Source organism: Vipera ursinii (genome assembly GCF_947247035.1).
Source record: "Vipera ursinii genome assembly, chromosome: 2".
NCBI classification, from domain to species: domain Eukaryota; kingdom Metazoa; phylum Chordata; class Lepidosauria; order Squamata; family Viperidae; genus Vipera; species Vipera ursinii.
In genome coordinates, this window is record NC_139513.1 from 118,749,388 (window position 1) to 118,767,534 (window position 18,147).

The 18,147-nt window shown below is 43.1% G+C and overlaps 1 protein-coding gene across 1 annotated transcript in view; it reads left to right on the forward strand.

Moving 5' to 3' along the window:
- Positions 1-18,147, forward strand: part of QRICH2 (glutamine rich 2) — a gene marked incomplete at its 5' end in the record, with an annotated part of 70,458 nt that overhangs the window by 35,893 nt on the left and 16,418 nt on the right. The window contains 4 exons of the mRNA XM_083353395.1: positions 394-516; positions 5,867-5,941; positions 7,147-7,311; positions 14,195-14,316. Of these exons, the coding sequence (XP_083209521.1) occupies positions 394-516; positions 5,867-5,941; positions 7,147-7,311; positions 14,195-14,316 (485 nt within the window). The remainder of the gene's footprint in view (positions 1-393; positions 517-5,866; positions 5,942-7,146; positions 7,312-14,194; positions 14,317-18,147) is intronic.

The window sequence follows — 18,147 nt, forward strand, 5'->3', positions numbered from 1 at the left end:
ATTACTATATCAAGGATATTCTCATTTTGTTTCTTCCAACCTTTTAATGGGAAATCAGAGTTTATATAACAGCTGACCATCAATAATAATAATAATAAACTGAGGGGCCACATCCTAGATGTGCCTGTTATATAATAAAGATACATTTATATTATTTCACATATATCTTGAATTTATTTTATTATATTCAAATAAAATATCCTCCTGCTAACTTTTGGAGCAGACTTTCTTTGCAGGATTTCCTATTTGTCATGAAGAGATGGATCAACCTTTCATTATTTACTCCAAGTTGCCCAAAGGCAGCAGCTTGAACTTTGAAAAGGAGGACAAGAAGGTTAATAAGACCGTCACTTTTTTCTTGTTGACTTTGGCATTCATGCTTTTTCCAATCAGGATGAAGAGGTGCTCAACCAAATCCAGAGTACTATCCTGCAAGTCCAAGAAGACTGTGAGAAGCTGAATGCCACTACTGGCACTCTTGTTGAAGATCATCACCAGAAACAGAAAGAGATCAGTGTACGTAACTTTGAGTCAAAGTTAGCAGGTGGGATCAAAAAATGGGAAGGAGTTCTTGGAAATTGTTCTGAATGCCGTGGATATCAGTTCTGTTTTTGATCAGGATTGTTGTCCTTGCTGAAGATTGCATAATAAGGCTTAAAGTAGCTATTAGCCAGAATGGCCCAGAAAGAAGGAATACGTGGCCCATTGTTTCAGAGATATTTCCTTACCTAAACAGATATTGAATGCAAGTAATTTTTGGCTTATGACCACAATTAAGCCCAAAATTTCTGTTGCTAAATGAGGCATTTGTTAAGTGAATTTTGCCCCATTTTACAATTTTTTCTTGCCACAGTTCTTTAAGTGAATCACTTCATTTATTAAGTTAGTAACACAGTTTTTAAATGAGTTGGGTTTTCCCCTTGGCCTTGTTTGTCAGAAAATCACAAAAGGTGATCACATGACCCCGGGACATTGCAAGTCTGAATTTTGATCACCTGACCATGGGAATGTTGCAGTGGTCATAAGTGTGAAAAATGTTCATAAGTCACACTGAATGGTCATCACTGAACTATTATAAATCAAGGACAACCTGTAACCACAAGCAGTTAACTTTCCTTGTAGGAAGCTGTCAGGCAACGTTGTAAAGGATGATCACGTGACCACAGTTGACCATGGATGCATAGCAGTGTGTGAGCACCGAAGTGACTACACGTTTGCCAAATTTCAGTCCCATGGAAATCATGGGTTCTGGATTTTGGATGCATTTTTTAATTTACCCATTTAAGATTGTTGTTGTTGTTAGCTGCGAAGTCGTATCCGACCCATCGCAACCCTATGGACAATGTTCCTCCAGGCCTTCCTGTCCTCTACCATCTTCAGGAGTCCATTTATGCTCACACCTACTGCTTCAGTGACTCCATCCAGCCACCTCATTCTCTGTCGTCCCCTTCTTCTCTTGCCCTCAATCTTTACCAGCATTAGGCTCTTCTCCAGTGAGTCCTTCCTTCTCATTAAAGGTAAAGGTAAAGGTTCCCCCGCACATGCGTGCTAGTCGTTTCCGACTCTAGGGGCCGGTGCTCATCTCCGTTTCAAAGCCGAAGAGCCAGCGCTTGTCCGAGGACATCTCCATGGTCATGTGGCTGGCATGACTAGACGCCAAAGGCGCATGGAACGCTGTTACCTTCCCACCGTAGTGGTCCCTATTTTTCTACTTGCATTTTTAGGTGCTTTTGAACTGCTAGGTTGGCAGAAGCTGGGACGAGTAACAGGCGCTCACTCTGTTATGCGGCACTCGGGATTCGACCCGCCAAACTGCCAACCTTCTGATTGACAAGCTCAGCGTCCTAACCCACTGAGCCACCGCGTCCCTTCTCATTAGGTGGCCAAAGTATTTGAGTTTTAGCTTCAGGATCTGGCCTTCTAAAGAGCAGTCAGGGTTGATCTCCTCTAGGACTGACCGGTTTGATCGCCTTGCAGTCCAAGGGACTCGCAAGAGTCTTCTCCAGCACCATAGTTCAAAGGCTTCAATTCTTTGGCGCTCAGCCTTTCTTATGGTCCAGCTTTCACAGCCATACATTGCAACTGGGAAGACCATGGCCTTGACTATACGCACTTTTGTTGGCAGGGTGATGTCTCTGCTTTTTAGTGTGCTGTTTAGATTTGCTATGGCTTTCCTCCGCAGGAGCAAGCGTCTTTTAATTTCTTGGCTGCAGTCCCTGTCTGCAGTGATCTTGGAGCCCAGGAAAATAAAATCTGTCACTACCTCCATTTCTTCCCCATCTATTTGCCAGGAATTGAGAGGGCTGGATGCCATGATCTTGGTTTTCTTAATGTTAAGTTTCAAGCCAAGTTTTGCACTCTCCTTCTTCACCCGTAACACGAGGCTCTTTAGTTCTTCTTCACTTTCTGCCATTAGAGTGGTATCATCTGCATATCTTAGGTTGTTGATATTTCTTCCGGCAATCTTAATTCCAACTTTTGTTCATCTAGCCCTGCCTTTCTCATGATGTGCTCTGCATATAAGTTAAACAGACAGGGCGACAGTATGATTCAAAAACTGTTGCCTCAGACACACAATTTTGCCCAACTGAAGTTTATAAACAATCAGACATGAGAGTTTTAGTTGTATTCTAGACAACCTGTGACCCATTGGGTCATCCTTTCAGAAACATTTCCTTACCAGTTACCTCAATGCCTTCAACAACGACAGAACTAATGTACTGCCTTCACTGGAAAAGTTGGGATACATTCAAAGATGTACCTTCCTTGAAAATAATCCATGTTGAACTATATAACACAGTCAAACATCAGCAAAGGAAATATTCTATGAAATTTTGCAATATGTCACACGCTGTTTTATGTTTTATGTCAGGAAATGTTTTATAAGAATTTGCCAAATGTCAATTCCATGGGAATCATGAGCCACAGATTTAACTCATTCTGTAAATTAGCCCATTTGAGGTATCGTGGTTCAAGAATTGTTGCCCTATGATGCACTGTTTCACCCAGTTAGTGATCATGGGAATGAGAGTTTTAATAGTATATAAATAGATGTAAATATTAAGGCATGAAGTTCTTGTCTCTTTTTGTTGCAGAAAAGTAAGATTCTTACATGTGGCTAGCACTTAAGGGCATATACTAGGTGCAGTATAAGTAAACAGTGAATGTTACAACATGGTATAAACTAAAATCAAAATACAACATTTGTTAAAACATCTAATCCCAAGGCTGCTATAATTGAAATCAGTACTGAGTATTGACACTGAAAGAATAGAAGCATTTTAAATCTGAGACTGAAAGCCAAACATAATTTAAGGGGGAGTCAAATCCAAAGTGTAGGAGCTAGATGTGAGACAACTCCTCTGACTTGAGGGAAAACCTAGTTCCCCTGATTGCAGGATTGAACTAAAACACACAGAAGCAAGAATTGTTACCAAGTTGTTCAAATACGTAGGTATTCCTATACACACAGCCTGGAAGATCAGCACCAGCTGTTTAAACTTTTAATGCTTCTGAAGACCCAGCCAATGTAAATATTGGTGGAAGGAAGAAATAAGGGTGACTCCAGGGAGGTCCAGGACCACATGGGCTGCATTACTCTGGACCTGAACCAAAGGCCAGAGAGTAGATTTGGGAAGATCAGCCAAAAAGCTGTTGCAGTTATTCAAATGAGACACCACCAAGGCATGATGCAAATGCTTAGAAAAAAATAATGGATGGAATTCTGGATACTCATAAGGTGAAACTGACAAGATTTTGTAACTGTATTGATGAAACATCACTAAGAAATCCAGATCTTATACCATCAGAGACCTGGCAGTCTTAAAAAGTGAAAGGCAGAAGAAAGGATGGTCAGGGTGAAAAAAAAACAATAAGCTCAGCCTTGTCCAAATTTAATTTAGATTGGTGAGAACACATACAGCTGGATATTTCAGGCTCTTGGAGAGACAAGACCACAACAGATTGTCAACACCAAGGGGTGTGTGTGTGTTGAGGAATACACCTGGATGTCATCAGCAGAAATAGGTTAGCTAAACTGTAAAGAAGAAATGAAAACAAAGTATGAGAAATAAACAAAATTGGACCTAGGACCACACTCTGAGGGACACTCTGTGAAGGAAAGGGTAGAAAACCAAAACAGAAATCACAGAAAAATGTGATGGGAAATATAAGACTGTAAGTACCCAATTCAGGTCCAGTCAAGTCAAAGTAATTTATTAAACTTTTGTGATGAAAAGTATCAAATGCCACAGATAAAACTGTCAGGACAAATACTGATGTTGTTGGTTTGTCCTTGCTACCAGCAATAACAGACAACCCACATCAATGCCAACCTAATGGACTGATCTGCTTAAACTTATGAGTGAAATGGTTCAATAAAATTATTTCTTGACTGAGAGGACAGAAGGACAGAGAGAGAATATCTTGTTTAATAATATTAGACACAACATAACAGAAGGTAGTTTTGATTTGAATCCATATAGGATTAGAGCTAGGGTTAAGTTAATCATTCACTCTAGGCTTGACTAGCAGCTTATTTTTCTTTTTGATGGGATTAGATTAAATATGTCATACCCAGTAGGGGTCATGACCTGATGACATCAGAATCACATGAATTTTGTTTACTTCAGTTAAACATAGTCTTTTTTAAATTAGTATACACTATAACCACTAATAGGGTATGAAAGAAACAAACTGTTGGGGCATCCTAAAACCATTTTGGCTACATCTTGAGTACCTGGAGAAAAGTAGAACCTGCTTACTACTTGAACAGAGAACCACTGGGAGATTTTAAAACTATGTTATGGATCTGCCCCTGGACCCCTCTCCGCCCGCGAGTTCAGAGGAGGAGGGTGAGTTTGAGTCGACAAAGAAAAGCACGGAGCCGAATGTTGGTCAGGATCGGGGCTTAGGGAGTGCTGGCCTGACGGAGCAACCTCAGCTGGGTCTATTGGAAGAACGACAGGCTGAGGCTGAGTGAGGCAAGCCACACTGTAGCAAGTTGGCCAGGAGGCTCCAGGTGAGGACTGGGATCAGCCGCTGCCAATCCACAATCAGGAGGAGGTAGGGTCCACACCTCTTTCTGATTCAAGGACATATAGAGCAGAGAGGAGACAAGCACAACACCAGTCAGCAACTTGTGAGGAGGCAACCTCACCTCATGAAGGGGTGCACTGGTGTTGCCCATTTAATCCCGCCTTGAGGACTTGAGCGTTGCTAGAGCAATGTGCCTAGTTCTGTGCCTTGTGTGCTTGTGCCATGTATCCTGACCCGTTCAACTCGTGGACTGCTTTCCTGGACTTTGTGTTACCCAGTGATTCTTGCCGTGCTGAACTCAGAATTTGGACCAGTGCAGTGGGGGTGCTTTCCAAGGAACTGTTTGGGGAGGAGGGGTTGAATAAGCAACTAGACTCTTGCTGTATGTGTGTGTGGCGGGGGGGGGAGAGAGGGGCAGCACAAACTAGAAGACAAGACTAGCAAGTTGAAAAACAATCATGGAAGAAGGAAATGGCAAGCCCACTTCCCGATGTGTCCCTTACATCAACCTTGGGATATTACTGTCTCTTTTATGTGGTAAAATCAGTGCTTTTTTTGTAAATAAAAAAAAAGGTGCCGGAACTCACATCATACAACCCGCCTTGCCTACCCTACAAGGTTCCATCCAAAAAAGGTGCCGGAACTCCGTTCTGGACGTTCTATGAGAAAAAAAGCCCTGGGTAAAATATATGCAACATCCAGGCCAATGGAAATAGGGAAGATCTGCTTATGGATTGTTTGTAAAGATAGTAGTGATGATAAACTTACAGGAACTGGAGTTTTTGTTTTGATAAGAATGTCCTTTCGCTTTGCTTTCTGTTCTCTAAAGGCATTGTACAAATCACTGGAGAAACTGGAAAATGAAAAAGTTGACAAAGATTGCCTAGAGATGGAAATCCATGTGGTAAGCAGTTTGACTTACTGACATACAATGGATATAAGCATGCTTGGGGAATCCTGAATAGATACTCCCGAGAAGGTTTTATGTACAAATGGAGCCTGTGGGGCAGTCAGGAATAGCAAGCTTCCACTCTGTTTTGAATGGCGATCCTGATACAGGTAGTCCTTGAGTTACGAGGGCAACTGGGACTGGTATTTCCCTTCCTAAGTGATGCGGATGTATACTGCAGTGTTGTGTGACTGCACCACTTAGTGACGGTAATCCCTGCAGTCCCAATTGCTGCTGTTAAGCAAGGATCGCGAATCGTTAAGCAAGCATCTCCTCACAACTTTTTTCCGGCTTCCAACAACTAAAGTCAGTGGGAAAGCCGGCAGGAAGTTGCAGTTTTAGGTGGCTTGCAAGCAGGCTGGCAGGTTAGGGTTAGGGTTAGAAAGAAAGAGCCAGGGAGGTGCAGCACAAGTGCAGTGGGGCTTGGGGTGATTGCTGCTGGGTGACAGAGGGTGTGAGGATGCGTTAATGGAGTGGCGTGGCATGAACATGGCAGAGCTTGGGATGGCTGAGACTAAGTAGAGAGGATGCACAAAGGCATGCGAATGGTGGGGAGGAGAAGCGTGAGCATAGCGGGGCTTGGAGTGGCTGCTGGATGGGAAAGGGAATGAGGGGTGCACGGATGGCCAGAGAGGTGCAGCACAGGTATAGCAGGGCTGGAGTGACTGCTGCTGGGTAGGAGAGGGTATACAAGGGGGTATGAGTGGCTGGGGAGGTGTGCGGGTGCAGCAAGGAGCAGAAAAGGTGTCCAAGTGAGGAAGATTTGCCCAAGTACCCTGTGACCTTCTCTGCTGGCTTCCCCATTGACTTTGCTTTTGGGAAGCTGGCAGGAAAGATCACAAATCCTGCTGTAACTGTCATAAGTGTGAGCTGGCTGCCAAGTATCCAGATTGTGTTCACCTGTCCATGGGGTTGCTGGGAGAGCCTAGCTGTAACCACCTCCCATTCAGCACCATCGTAACTTTAAATGATTCTTGAATGAGTGGTTATTGAAGACGGACTACTTGTATTTACCATCCCTTGAGCTTGGGTTAGGTTGGACTAGTGCTATTTTGGACTTTCGTGTAATTTGTGGTTCCTGAGGGCAGAGGAGGGAGAGATCCTCAGGTATCAGTGAGACCAAAGATCTATCTCTGTCCTTTTTTTGTCTTCATTTTCAGAAAGCAGATAAGACTGCTCTTGCGGCAAAGGTCAGTCGCAGCCAGTTTGATGCCACCACAGAACAGCTACATAAGATGATGCAGGAACTGCTAAATAAGATGGTGGGGCAAGAGCAAGACTGGCAGAAAATGCTTGACAAACTCTTGATTGAAATGGACTCCAAGGTAAGCAAGATGCATCCTTCTTAGCCATTTGCAATCCCGTCAGCAGGAAAACTACTTGTGCTAGGGGTCCATATTGTGATGTGCAGTGAGGCTGCTAAGCTCCTTACAGAAATGTTGGTCCTTTTCTCCTTGGCCAGAAACACGGATGGGTGGTAGAATACATACATAGCTTGGGTTTTCCTCTACAGCCAGGTGGACCTGAAGCACATTATCTATGCATTCTGATTTCCAGCTTGTTTCTGGACACAGTGAAAATTCTGTTTTTGATCTGATGAACACTAACACACATGCCTCTTCCCCAGTATTTCCCAGATGCCCTGGGAATTAACATCTCTGGCTGGGAATTCGAGGATTTGGCTCCACTGCCTCTAGAGAGTAGGAAGCTGAAAGAGGTTGTAAACAGACTGAGATGAAAATTATGAGCTCTCTTGTTCTCTCCAATTATTCAGCTGCTCTTGCCGTATAAGCTGTGACAAGAATAGATCCTTTTTCTCTGGTGGCAAAGAAGCCTCTGCAGGGAGATGTCCTCAGTGCCTATGCTTTTATTGTATAGGCGACAAATCAAGACTATTATTTTCCTGTCTTTTGCTTCATTTGCATTGTTATTTTTTCTTTCTTTCTTCGGCTCCTGTTGCCGATCCTGTTTCTACAAAAATAAGAAGAAGAAAGTGTTAATTTTATTACTATTTATGAGGCTTCATTGAAAATGTTTCTATCATAAACTACTTGGAGCATGGATAGTTAGAAAGGCATTAAACTAAAGATTAAACTAAAATGAATAGCTTTATAGGAACAATTCCATGCCTCTGTGTGGAATGTTTCTGGAACTAATTCTGTCAGCCTTTACTTGCTTGCAGGAGAAGGCTCTCTTGCAAAAAAAAATAACGATTCCAGAGTAAACAAGTAATATAAAGAAATGCAAAGCACAGGAGCAAAAATTTAATAAAATCACAATCTAGAAAAAATAAATAAAAGAATTAAGAACCCCTTGTGGTATGAACACTAAGGAAAAACTATATAGAAACAAATCAACCATGTATTTATTATTCATGTATTAATTAATTAAACTTATTGGACTGCCAACTACCAAAGTCCCTTGGTAGCTTATAGCAAGACGAAACATAGGAATTAAAATTCAAGATAGTAGGAAAAAAGCTAGCAATAACAATTAAAAACAATTTACAAGGTTTATTTAGGACGTTTTTGAAAGAAAGCAAAGCTGTTAGGTCCCATAAGCCAGCAGGGAGGGTGTTCCAGAGAATGGAGGGGCTAGAGAGAAGCCCCATTGCCTTCCTCTGTTTACTCCTAATTGACTGCCTCCTGCGTCGGGCGTCCTTGAACAGGGCCAGCTGTGGGTCATCTTCATCCACGCTGTCAGGCTCACACAGCTGGGTCTCCGTGGTGACCAAGTGAGAGGGGCCTGGCTGAGGGTTCTCATCAGCAAGATCTTCAATTTAATTTAATTTAATTTATTAATATTTCTATACCGCCCTTCTCCCGGACGACTCAGGGCGGTGTACAGGGCAAGAATAACCCCCTCAGCAAGGTCTTCAACACCCCCCTCCTCCTCCTCTGAGTCGTCCGACCCAACTGCCGAACCCACAGGCTGACCCTGAATCACAACAGGATGGGGCTGGGGAATCTTGTAGAGGTGTTTCCTCACAGAGGCTAGAACTGAATCATATACCGGTTTACAGATAATAAGATAATAATACCCCTTCACACTTTACCCAAAGGCAAATAAGCAGGCAGCACAATGTCTTTAACTTAGATATAATGTGGTTCTTTTGAGTTCTCCCCGAGAGGTTTGATTGGTGAGTAACACTGGATCCAGTTGCAGTTTATTATTACTGGATAGCCATTATTGACTACAGGCATGGACACAGGGAAGTCAGACTATAGCCTGAAGATGTTACAGAGAAAAAGGTCATCATCAACATGTTTGTAGCACCCGGCTCCAGATTTCCTGTTTATCTCCCTTGGCAAATTTATGTTGATACAGAAGAGCACTGTAGACGGAATGGAGTCCTGAGAGGCACTTGTGTCGAGCAACTGTTTCCAGGTGACAGAGGATCGCAGTAGTTCCTATTTCCTTATTTCTCAGATGATCCAGAAGAATACCATTACTGATGATATCAGAAGCTGCTGGGAGGGCAAAGAGAATCAACAGATTCATACACTGTCAATCGACAGAAATGAGGCAATCTCACACGCAGTCTACTTGGAAGCCAATTTAAAACAGTTTAAAGAAAATCTATCCCTGGGTTTGCTTGCAGCTAAGAAGTCACCATTTTCTTATGTTACCAACCATGGAAAGCTAAAAACTGGCCTACAGGTGCATAACTCCAAGGGATCCAATGCAAACTACTTTAGAAGAGGAGTAATAATTGTCTCTTTTCAACAAAGGAGCATCCTGGCTGCCTCAGAGATGCATTATGATGCTAACTAAAGTGTTTATAGTAACTTTTCAGGTAGAAATTGCCAGCAGTCAGGATGCCGTAGAAAATGCTAGAAAGTTCCATAATTAGTGCTGCATCAGAAGAGGCAGATGGACTGGCCCCAAAATGAAAGATATTATCTATAAAAAAGTTAGCAGCAGCACAAGGCTCTCTAACAGAACTCTGGGAGGAAGACTGTATGGTAAGAATCAGTCCCCTCATAATTCAAAACAATTTAATAATTGTTTTTAACTGTTCGTAAGTTTGCAGATGCAACGCATGCAGAAAAAAATATGTTGACACAAAAAAAATGTGTCAACATTGGATACATGTTGAGTCTTCCTCCATGTAAAAGACTGGCCACTTCAGTCTGCCCTCCCCCCGCCCTCCCAATATCATGGGGCCATCTCTGAAGCAAGTTGGAAAAGGAATTTAGGAGACATTTGGGTGATAAGGAAACACTTTATTTCAAATACAAACTGACATCAACAGAATCACTGCTGGGATCAACTACAAACCCTTCCAAAGCTTCTTGAAATCTAGTAGTCTTTTGAGATTATGCCAATAGATCTACTGTTACAGAATCAAGATGCAGCCACTAATCCAGCCCTAACCAAACAATGGTCCTTCATGACAGTGGGAACTGGAACCTTCCCAATCATGGCATATCTCCATCAGAACAGATCAAACTGAGAGTGTGACCTCCATCGTATGTTGAGTAATTGGAACGACCTCCTCAGCTGCTCAAGACAAACTGGTTCCCAAATGGATATTGGGCTGCCTCAGCACTGTAAGCCCGTGGGACTCTGAACAAGTCTGAGGCCAATTCTAGAAGCTCTGTTTAGATTTCATTAAGTGGTAGAAGAGGCAGTTCATTCACAAAATCTCTAGTCTAGCCTGCGTACCAAGACTGAATTACGCACATTTTAGTATAAAGCAGTTTTGTCAGTATTGTAGAATATTTTGATGGGAGCCACTGCACCTATGCGTGCTCAACTGTCTCCCTCAACTGTGTTTCATTACACAAGCCAAATGGACTACTTCACCCACCACCCACCATTGTGCATGATCTCCATTTCATTTCAAGTTGACTTGTTCTTACAAAAGAACTGGTTCTTTGTGGAGATGGAACCTCCTTAAGACTTGAGAAATGACAAGACTGTTGGAGAGAGGAATACTCTTACATTTCTAATCTCTGTTCCCTATTAGCTAGCTAGTTTTCATTCAAATGCTATACCTATAGTGGCAAATGAGCATATAGCAACAATATAGGATTATCGGCCAATGAACAATATGAATAGTGAATAACGAAGCATTTGAGTGTCTCCATTAGGTAATACAGTTCAAACACAACATAATGTCAGTATTAGCTACAGTAAATGCATTTTAGCAGACACGGGTTGGGTTGGCATGTCATGCTGTTACATAAACTGGTTTCTTTGGTTCTAACAATATATTATGCAAAGTCTTCATTGTAGTATATCAGTAATGTTTTACGGTTCGTGAGTCCATGAATCTAGCCTTTATATCTAGCTAAACTATGGTGTAGTGATGTTTAATGTCAGTCTAGGTGTCTTCTTTTAGACAGTGCTGCATTCTTTTCTTAAAATAAATGAGACAAGCTTCAGCATGTGTAGCAGTGAAAGCATTACTTGAATATGGGGGTGAAGAATCATACCAATGATAAATCTCCACTTATGCAAATCAAACTAAGGACCCAGACAAAGCCCAACAGTTAACTTGTTCACAGTTTTATGTAAACAAGCCTCAAGGAAGAAATGTATATGGTCCACTCCTAAGAAAGTTTTCCTGAAAAGGATCAGCAATCCATCATTGACACAGCAGAAAAGTAAGAAAAGGAATGAGATCCAGATTTGATAAATTTAAAAGTCTGACATAACTGATGCTAAGGAATCAGCTTCCCATATATGATCACAAGAAAATAGCAGATAGTAGCAGAACGTTAGATAAGGATTCTCCCAGTTCGAGAAAGCCTATTTAACTTGTTAGATAAGTCCTTCCTGTAAACTTTTGCTGATCGCAGGCAGAAAGGTTTAGGCTGACATTTTTATTTTTGTGCGCAGGCCCTAAATAGAAACCCAGATAACTGTTTCTGAGGTAATGTTACATGTCCTGGTCGTGCAAATGGATATGCGCATATCAATCATGCTATTGTGTTTGGAGTTAGGCAATGTTATTAAAGATAGGAAATAAGAGAAAAGTGAAAATAGACTACTTAAAGGCATCTTATACCAACAGCATTCATTATGTCTACCTCCACTTTTCTATATTTACGAAAGAACTTTTGCTTTTGGTTATTCATTCATCACCTTTTTCCCTTTTAAATCATGCATAAGTCCTCGTGCATATAAAATATACATGGCAATGGCTGCCTGCTGACTTTTACGATAGGAAAAGAAATCCATGTTGCATTGTTTTATCCCCATGCTGACATGGCGCTAGCAGAGGGGGAGTGTTCTTTAAAGAACCAAGCCTACAGAGAGAACAGCACCAGATTTGTATTGCCACACAATACAAAGAACAGAGTGCCAGCAGAACAGCAGCTGTCCTTCTGTCTGTTTGATGAATGTGTTAGAAGTCTTCCTGCTTTTGATTTTAGCCCACTCCATAAGTGCTTCACTTTCCCCAAATGCCAGACTTTACTATTGCTGGCCTGTCCTCTATTAGGGAATAGTGATTGCCAAGACCTAATGCCTACATTAGCTTCCAGACCTCTTATATTTGCCTGGGGGCTCTTTGACATCACTGTTGTTTCCACTGCCCAGTCCCTGAAGAGAGATTTAAAGATGTTCTACAACCATCTTCCGTTCCACCAGCTTGGCAATGTTGAAATAAAAATCAGAGTCTCTGCCTTAAGCCGCCGGTCTTGCGGTAACCTATCCTACATGCAAAAAAGGAATGGAACACTTTGCTTCATTCCCTTTCCCTGTCCTTCCTAACATGTGCAAAATATATGCTAGTGGTTTCAGTGAGAAGAAGTTAATGGTAATGAATTCCATTGGTTAATTATCTTCTGCATGAAGAGTTACCTTCTGTCTACAAATAGTCCTAGATTATAACGGTAATTGGAGCTGGGACTGTTGCTACGCATGGCGTTGTAAATGTAGCCATGACACAGCCACAGCAGTTGCAGCAATTCTGGTTGCTGTTGTTAAACAAGGATCACATGGCTCGTTAAGTGAGGATCTCATAGGTGATCGCAACTGCTGACTTCCTGCCAGCTTCCCAATTGACTTTTCTTGTGGGAAGCTGGCAGGAAATGCAGTCATGTGACCTCAGCTTGCTGCAATGTCCGGAACTCTTAAGGAGTTGTTGTAAGTCTCCCTTGTTCAACGTCATCATAACTTTGAATGGTCACTTAAAAATTTGGTTGTAACCCAAGGACTACCTCTATTCTCCAGCAGCTTCTAGTCAGTTTCATTGGATGATTTCTAGTCCCAGTGTTTGGCATTCACACACAGATGCAGGTAGTCCTGGACTTACGACTACAATTGATCCCAACATTTCTGTTGCTCACTGAGACAGTTGTTAGTGAGTTTTGCCCCATTTTATGATCTTTCTGTCACTGTTGTTAAGTGAATCGTGGCGGTTGTTCAGTTAGTAACACAGTTGTTAAGTGAGTCTGGCTCTCCCTATTGACTTTGCTTGTCAGAAGGTCGCAAAAGGTGATGACATGACCCCAGGACACTGCAACCGTCATGAGTCAGTTGTCGTGTGTCTGAATTTTGATCACGTGACTGTGAGGATGATGCCATGATTGTAAACGTGAAAAATGGTCATGCCACCTTTTTTCAGTGCCTTTGTAAGTTTGAATAGTCATTAAGTGTGCTGTTGTAAGTCAAGGACTCCCTGTAGTACACACGTACTATTTATATATTCCCTTTCAGAATAAGGAAAATTATTAAGCAAAGAGCAGAAAAAGAGTAAGCTGAGAAAAATCTTTCTTTCTCCATTTTCTGTTGGCCATGCTCGATTATGTCTCAGCCATGTTTCTTTACAGCTGCCCTTTTCCCAAAGCTGAGTAATTTCAAATATTACAGCCTTTTCTCATGAGGGTGGAGATCGAGTCCCATTATTGTTTTATTCTTTTTCCAACTCAGCTGCATATTTCTTCAGACCTTCTACTCTGTCCTTGAACTTTGCTCCTACATCGCAGGTAAAACTCTTCCTTCTCAGGTCAAACAACTATCCAGTACTATTAATTCCTTGCAAGCAAAACTATTGTTGCTGTGTGATGAGTTGATAGGTACCCATAGGTACTTATTTCAGGAAAGAGAAATGGCCCACATTGCTGTATGGAATCTCCTGAAGTTAGGTGAATAGGTCCCTGTGCGTCTGTATTGCCCATGGTGGGACAGTTAATCCAGCCTTGATCTCAGTGCCTTGAGCCCCAGAATCCCTGAATTTTTTTTTTCTCTGAACAGCTGGACCGCTTGGAACTGGACCCATTCAGGCAACAGCTGGAGGATCGTTGGAAAGATATTCGGAAACAGTTGAAGCAAAGGGTTCCACAAGATGAAGGTGATGAGGCTGCAGGGATCAGAAGGTAAGAGAGGCTAGAGAAGGACAGCCGTGGCATTAAGAAAACCCAGTACAAGGACAGGCAGATGTTCAGTGGCAACAGCCGTCAACCTTGACTTCCTATCCTGCCCTTGTGGTATGGTTAAAAATAAGAAGAGAAAATGCAGGTATGTGGGTCTCTGCACACAGCCTGTAATCCCCGAGGCTGGGTCCTACACATACATTGAGCCAAAATGTGCTTTACTTATGGGGAATGTCAGTATGCCAAGTCATGGTTTACATTTCCCTTCAGCATCTCCAAGTACCTGGCATATTTTGAGAAAATTAAAGGAAACTCCCCATCTCCCACTCCTTCCTTCCCCCGCCAACAACAACAACAAAAGTAGAGCTTTTACAGAAAATGTAAATGTTTCCAAGCCACTGCCATGAACATAACAGTATTTATGCTTCCCCCTCCTCTGAAAAAAAATCACCAGTTTGGGAGTTAGTGTTTGGAATTGATGCCAGTAGGAAACCTCAGGATTATAGGTAAGGTTTGGAAGTGGAAAAACCATCCCAGAACGAAATAGAGGCAACCATCTTCCATTCGGCGGTCAAGAAAAACTGCACAGATACGTTCATATAATCAGGAATTGAGCTTGATTTGAAAGAGAATATATATATTTCTTTACTAACAAGAATGACCGCCGGACAGATGTTACTCTCAAACCTGGAGCTCCTGAACCCTTGCCAGAACTCTTACTTGATTTCCCAGACCTTCACCTTGTCAATACAGGTAGTCCTTGACTTACGACCATTCTTTTAACAACCATTCAGTGGTGAAGACACTGAAAAAAGCAACTTATGGTTGAGGTCCTTGCGCTTAGTGACTGTCACAGTGTGCCTTTGGTCACGTAACCGAAATTCAGTTGCTTGGCAGCCGATATGTATTTATAAATTTATGATGGTTGCAGCATCCCGGGCTCACGTGATGGCCCTTTTGCGATCATCCCAGTGGGTTTCGGTCAAGCAGAGTCAATGAGGGAAACCAGATTTGCTTAATGACCACAACAAAAAGGTTGCAAAATTCAGCACGACTCGTTTAACAACCGCACTGCTTAGCAACTAAAGTTCCGGTCCCAATTGTGATCCTAAGCCGAGGATTACCTGCAGTCTTTTCCTTTAGAATGGCAAGCTGCAACTACTCTGTTGCACCACCAGAGGGCACTTGAGGCTTTTTGTGTGGACCCACTGGCACAACTTACTGAGAGGAAGAGAGCAGGGGAAAAGCTTCTGTGAATGTGATTACTTTAGCAGTGCAAATCAGCAATTCCTGCTACGTACTCTTAGGTGATAAATACGCCAAGCGCTCCTTTGCTAAGGGTCCATTGTATAAGATGCAGCAGAATCTCTTGGTCTAGCTGTGCTGCCATCCCAGGAGTTGTTGCCCTGCCTGTCCCTGTGTCTTGCTTTGAAAATCCTTTAATTAAATCAGAGAGTGATTATAGGTGTGAAGGCATGAAGAAATAAGATGCAAACATTGGGGGAGGCGCTAGCTGCCCAGAAGCATGCTTCCCTTGGATTTTTGGTGTGTGTGTGTGTGGTGTGTGTGTGTGTGTGTGTGTGTGTGTGTTTCTCTCAAGGACACTTTCCAGAGAAAAGGGGGTTGGGGAGTCTTCTGCTCAGATTTGTCTCATGCAGCATCGGGGACAGTGACAGTTCCTGATTCATGGTCCCGCATCCCAGCCCTGAGCATATCATGAGGGATTAGGTGAAGGTGTGTCCCGTTTGGGATAGGAAGGTCCCCATAGTGATCTTATTTCATCGAAAGGAACCTGCAGGGCACAGGTGGGGTGGATCTACTGGCCTTCAGTGAAAGGGAGGGAGGAAAGGAAGGAAAACACAAACGAAGGCATAACGTTGCAAGATCCAATCTGGGTCAGTCACCGGGACCGGAGGTGTTGTCTTCCGAGCTTTTGGACTCGTGCCGGAGACCCCATCCTCAGGGAACCTCTCGGTGTCAGCACCAGTCCGAAAGTTTGGAAGACGAAACCTCTGGTCCCGGTGACCGACCCAGATTGGATCCTGGAAAGAAAATGGATACGGACTAAGCAGCGCAGCCAGTGCAGTGTGGAGGGAAAGATCACTCTTCGTTTTGTCAAAGCAAACTTTGAAAGTCCACAAGAACAGTTGCTTTCACACGAAGTTGTGAGGAGTCTATTATTAGACTGCCAGCCCGGCCGAAGGAATGATGGAAGCTGAAATCCAATCTGAGGGGTTGAATACCAGGAGGGTGATGGGTGATATAATTTGGCTATTTTGGACATCTCTTTGCTCCCAAACAGTAAGATCTCAGAGCTAGGTCCAGGATAGGCAACCTGTAGCCTCTCCGAGGTTACTCAGCTGGAACTCCCGCATCCTTCCCAAGTAACCATGCTGGGAGAGCGCCTGCGAGTTGGTCAGTAGCATCTGACCAGTAGCACCTGGGCAGCTACAATTTCCCCAAATCTAGAGGAGATGATCAGTTTAACACGGGGTGCCCCTATCAGTTTTAATAGCTAGTAATGCCATGTATTGTTAGTACTAAGGCCTTTGGAGTAGATACGTGGTGGTGAACCTATGGCACACGTGCCACAGGTGGCACGCAGAGCCCTCGCTGTAGGCACGCGTGCCATTGCCCCAGTCCTAGGCCTTCAGCTGGGTTTTATAAAACCTTTTCACTTTGGCCTCCGCCGCCGTGTGCAAAAAAAAAAAGGTTCAATCAATCAATCAATTTCAACTTCTCACGGGGAAAAAAAGATCTCGCAAAGTTGGAATTGATTGATTGAACTTTTTAGTCCCACCCAGTCTACAGTTACCACCGCAGCCATGCCCACCCAATGGGCCATGCCCAACCAATTGGCCACACCCAACCACTGGCCACACCCACCGGCCACACCCACCCAATGCACCACGCCCACTCGGCACCCAACGATACATAAGTGGGTTTTGGGTTGCAGTTTGGGCACTCGGTCTCTGAAAGGTTCGCCATCACTGGAATAGATCATACATTATGTAGAAAGTGAGGTGGAAGAAAGCTGGTGATCTCGTTCACTGCCTTTGGGGCAGGAAGGAGAAAACACCACACACAGCTCTCCCATAAAGGATCTGTCTGGAGTTCTCCAAATTGAAAAAAAAACAACCTCCTTGTTTTGGAGAGGCAAATTCTCTCTCTCCCTCTCACTTTTCCCTTTTCTGGGCACAAACAAAACATCATACTTCAGATCCTCTTTCCATTCATGAAACACTTTTGCAATCTGCCTTAGTCAAATGTAATTGGAGGGTGCTATTTTATCTGCAGTTCACTGGCTGTGGAGATAAGATAGTCCTCAACTTATTGCTTAGCAAACATTTGAAGTTTCCACAGACACCCCCTCCCTCCAAAAAAAAGAAAGAACCCAGGACCTGATTTTTAAATTCTGACATTGCTCCCCCCTGTGGTCACAAGGTTGCTTTTTGGGCACTTGGCAACCTGCCCATATTTACAGCCATTTGCAGCACCCTACAGTCACATGACCACGATTTACAGTGGGTTTCCCCCCCCCCCGAAACCAGTGTTAGCTTCCAGTTGCCAGCAAAAACTGAGCTTTAACAAACAATGGGTCGGCTTTACAACTGCTGCATTTGCTTAACAACCACTGTCAAAAAGGCCGTAAAAATGGGTGCAGTCACATAGTGTCCCACTTTACAACCATCATGACTTGTGAACATTATTGCCAGACTCAATTAGGGTTGTCAGTGAAGGACTTCCTGTACAATGCCCAGATTTTTCCTTCCTTTCTGGGACATCTTTTATTCTCCCTCATAGTAACTGTATTTACTCATGGTGCACAGCCTG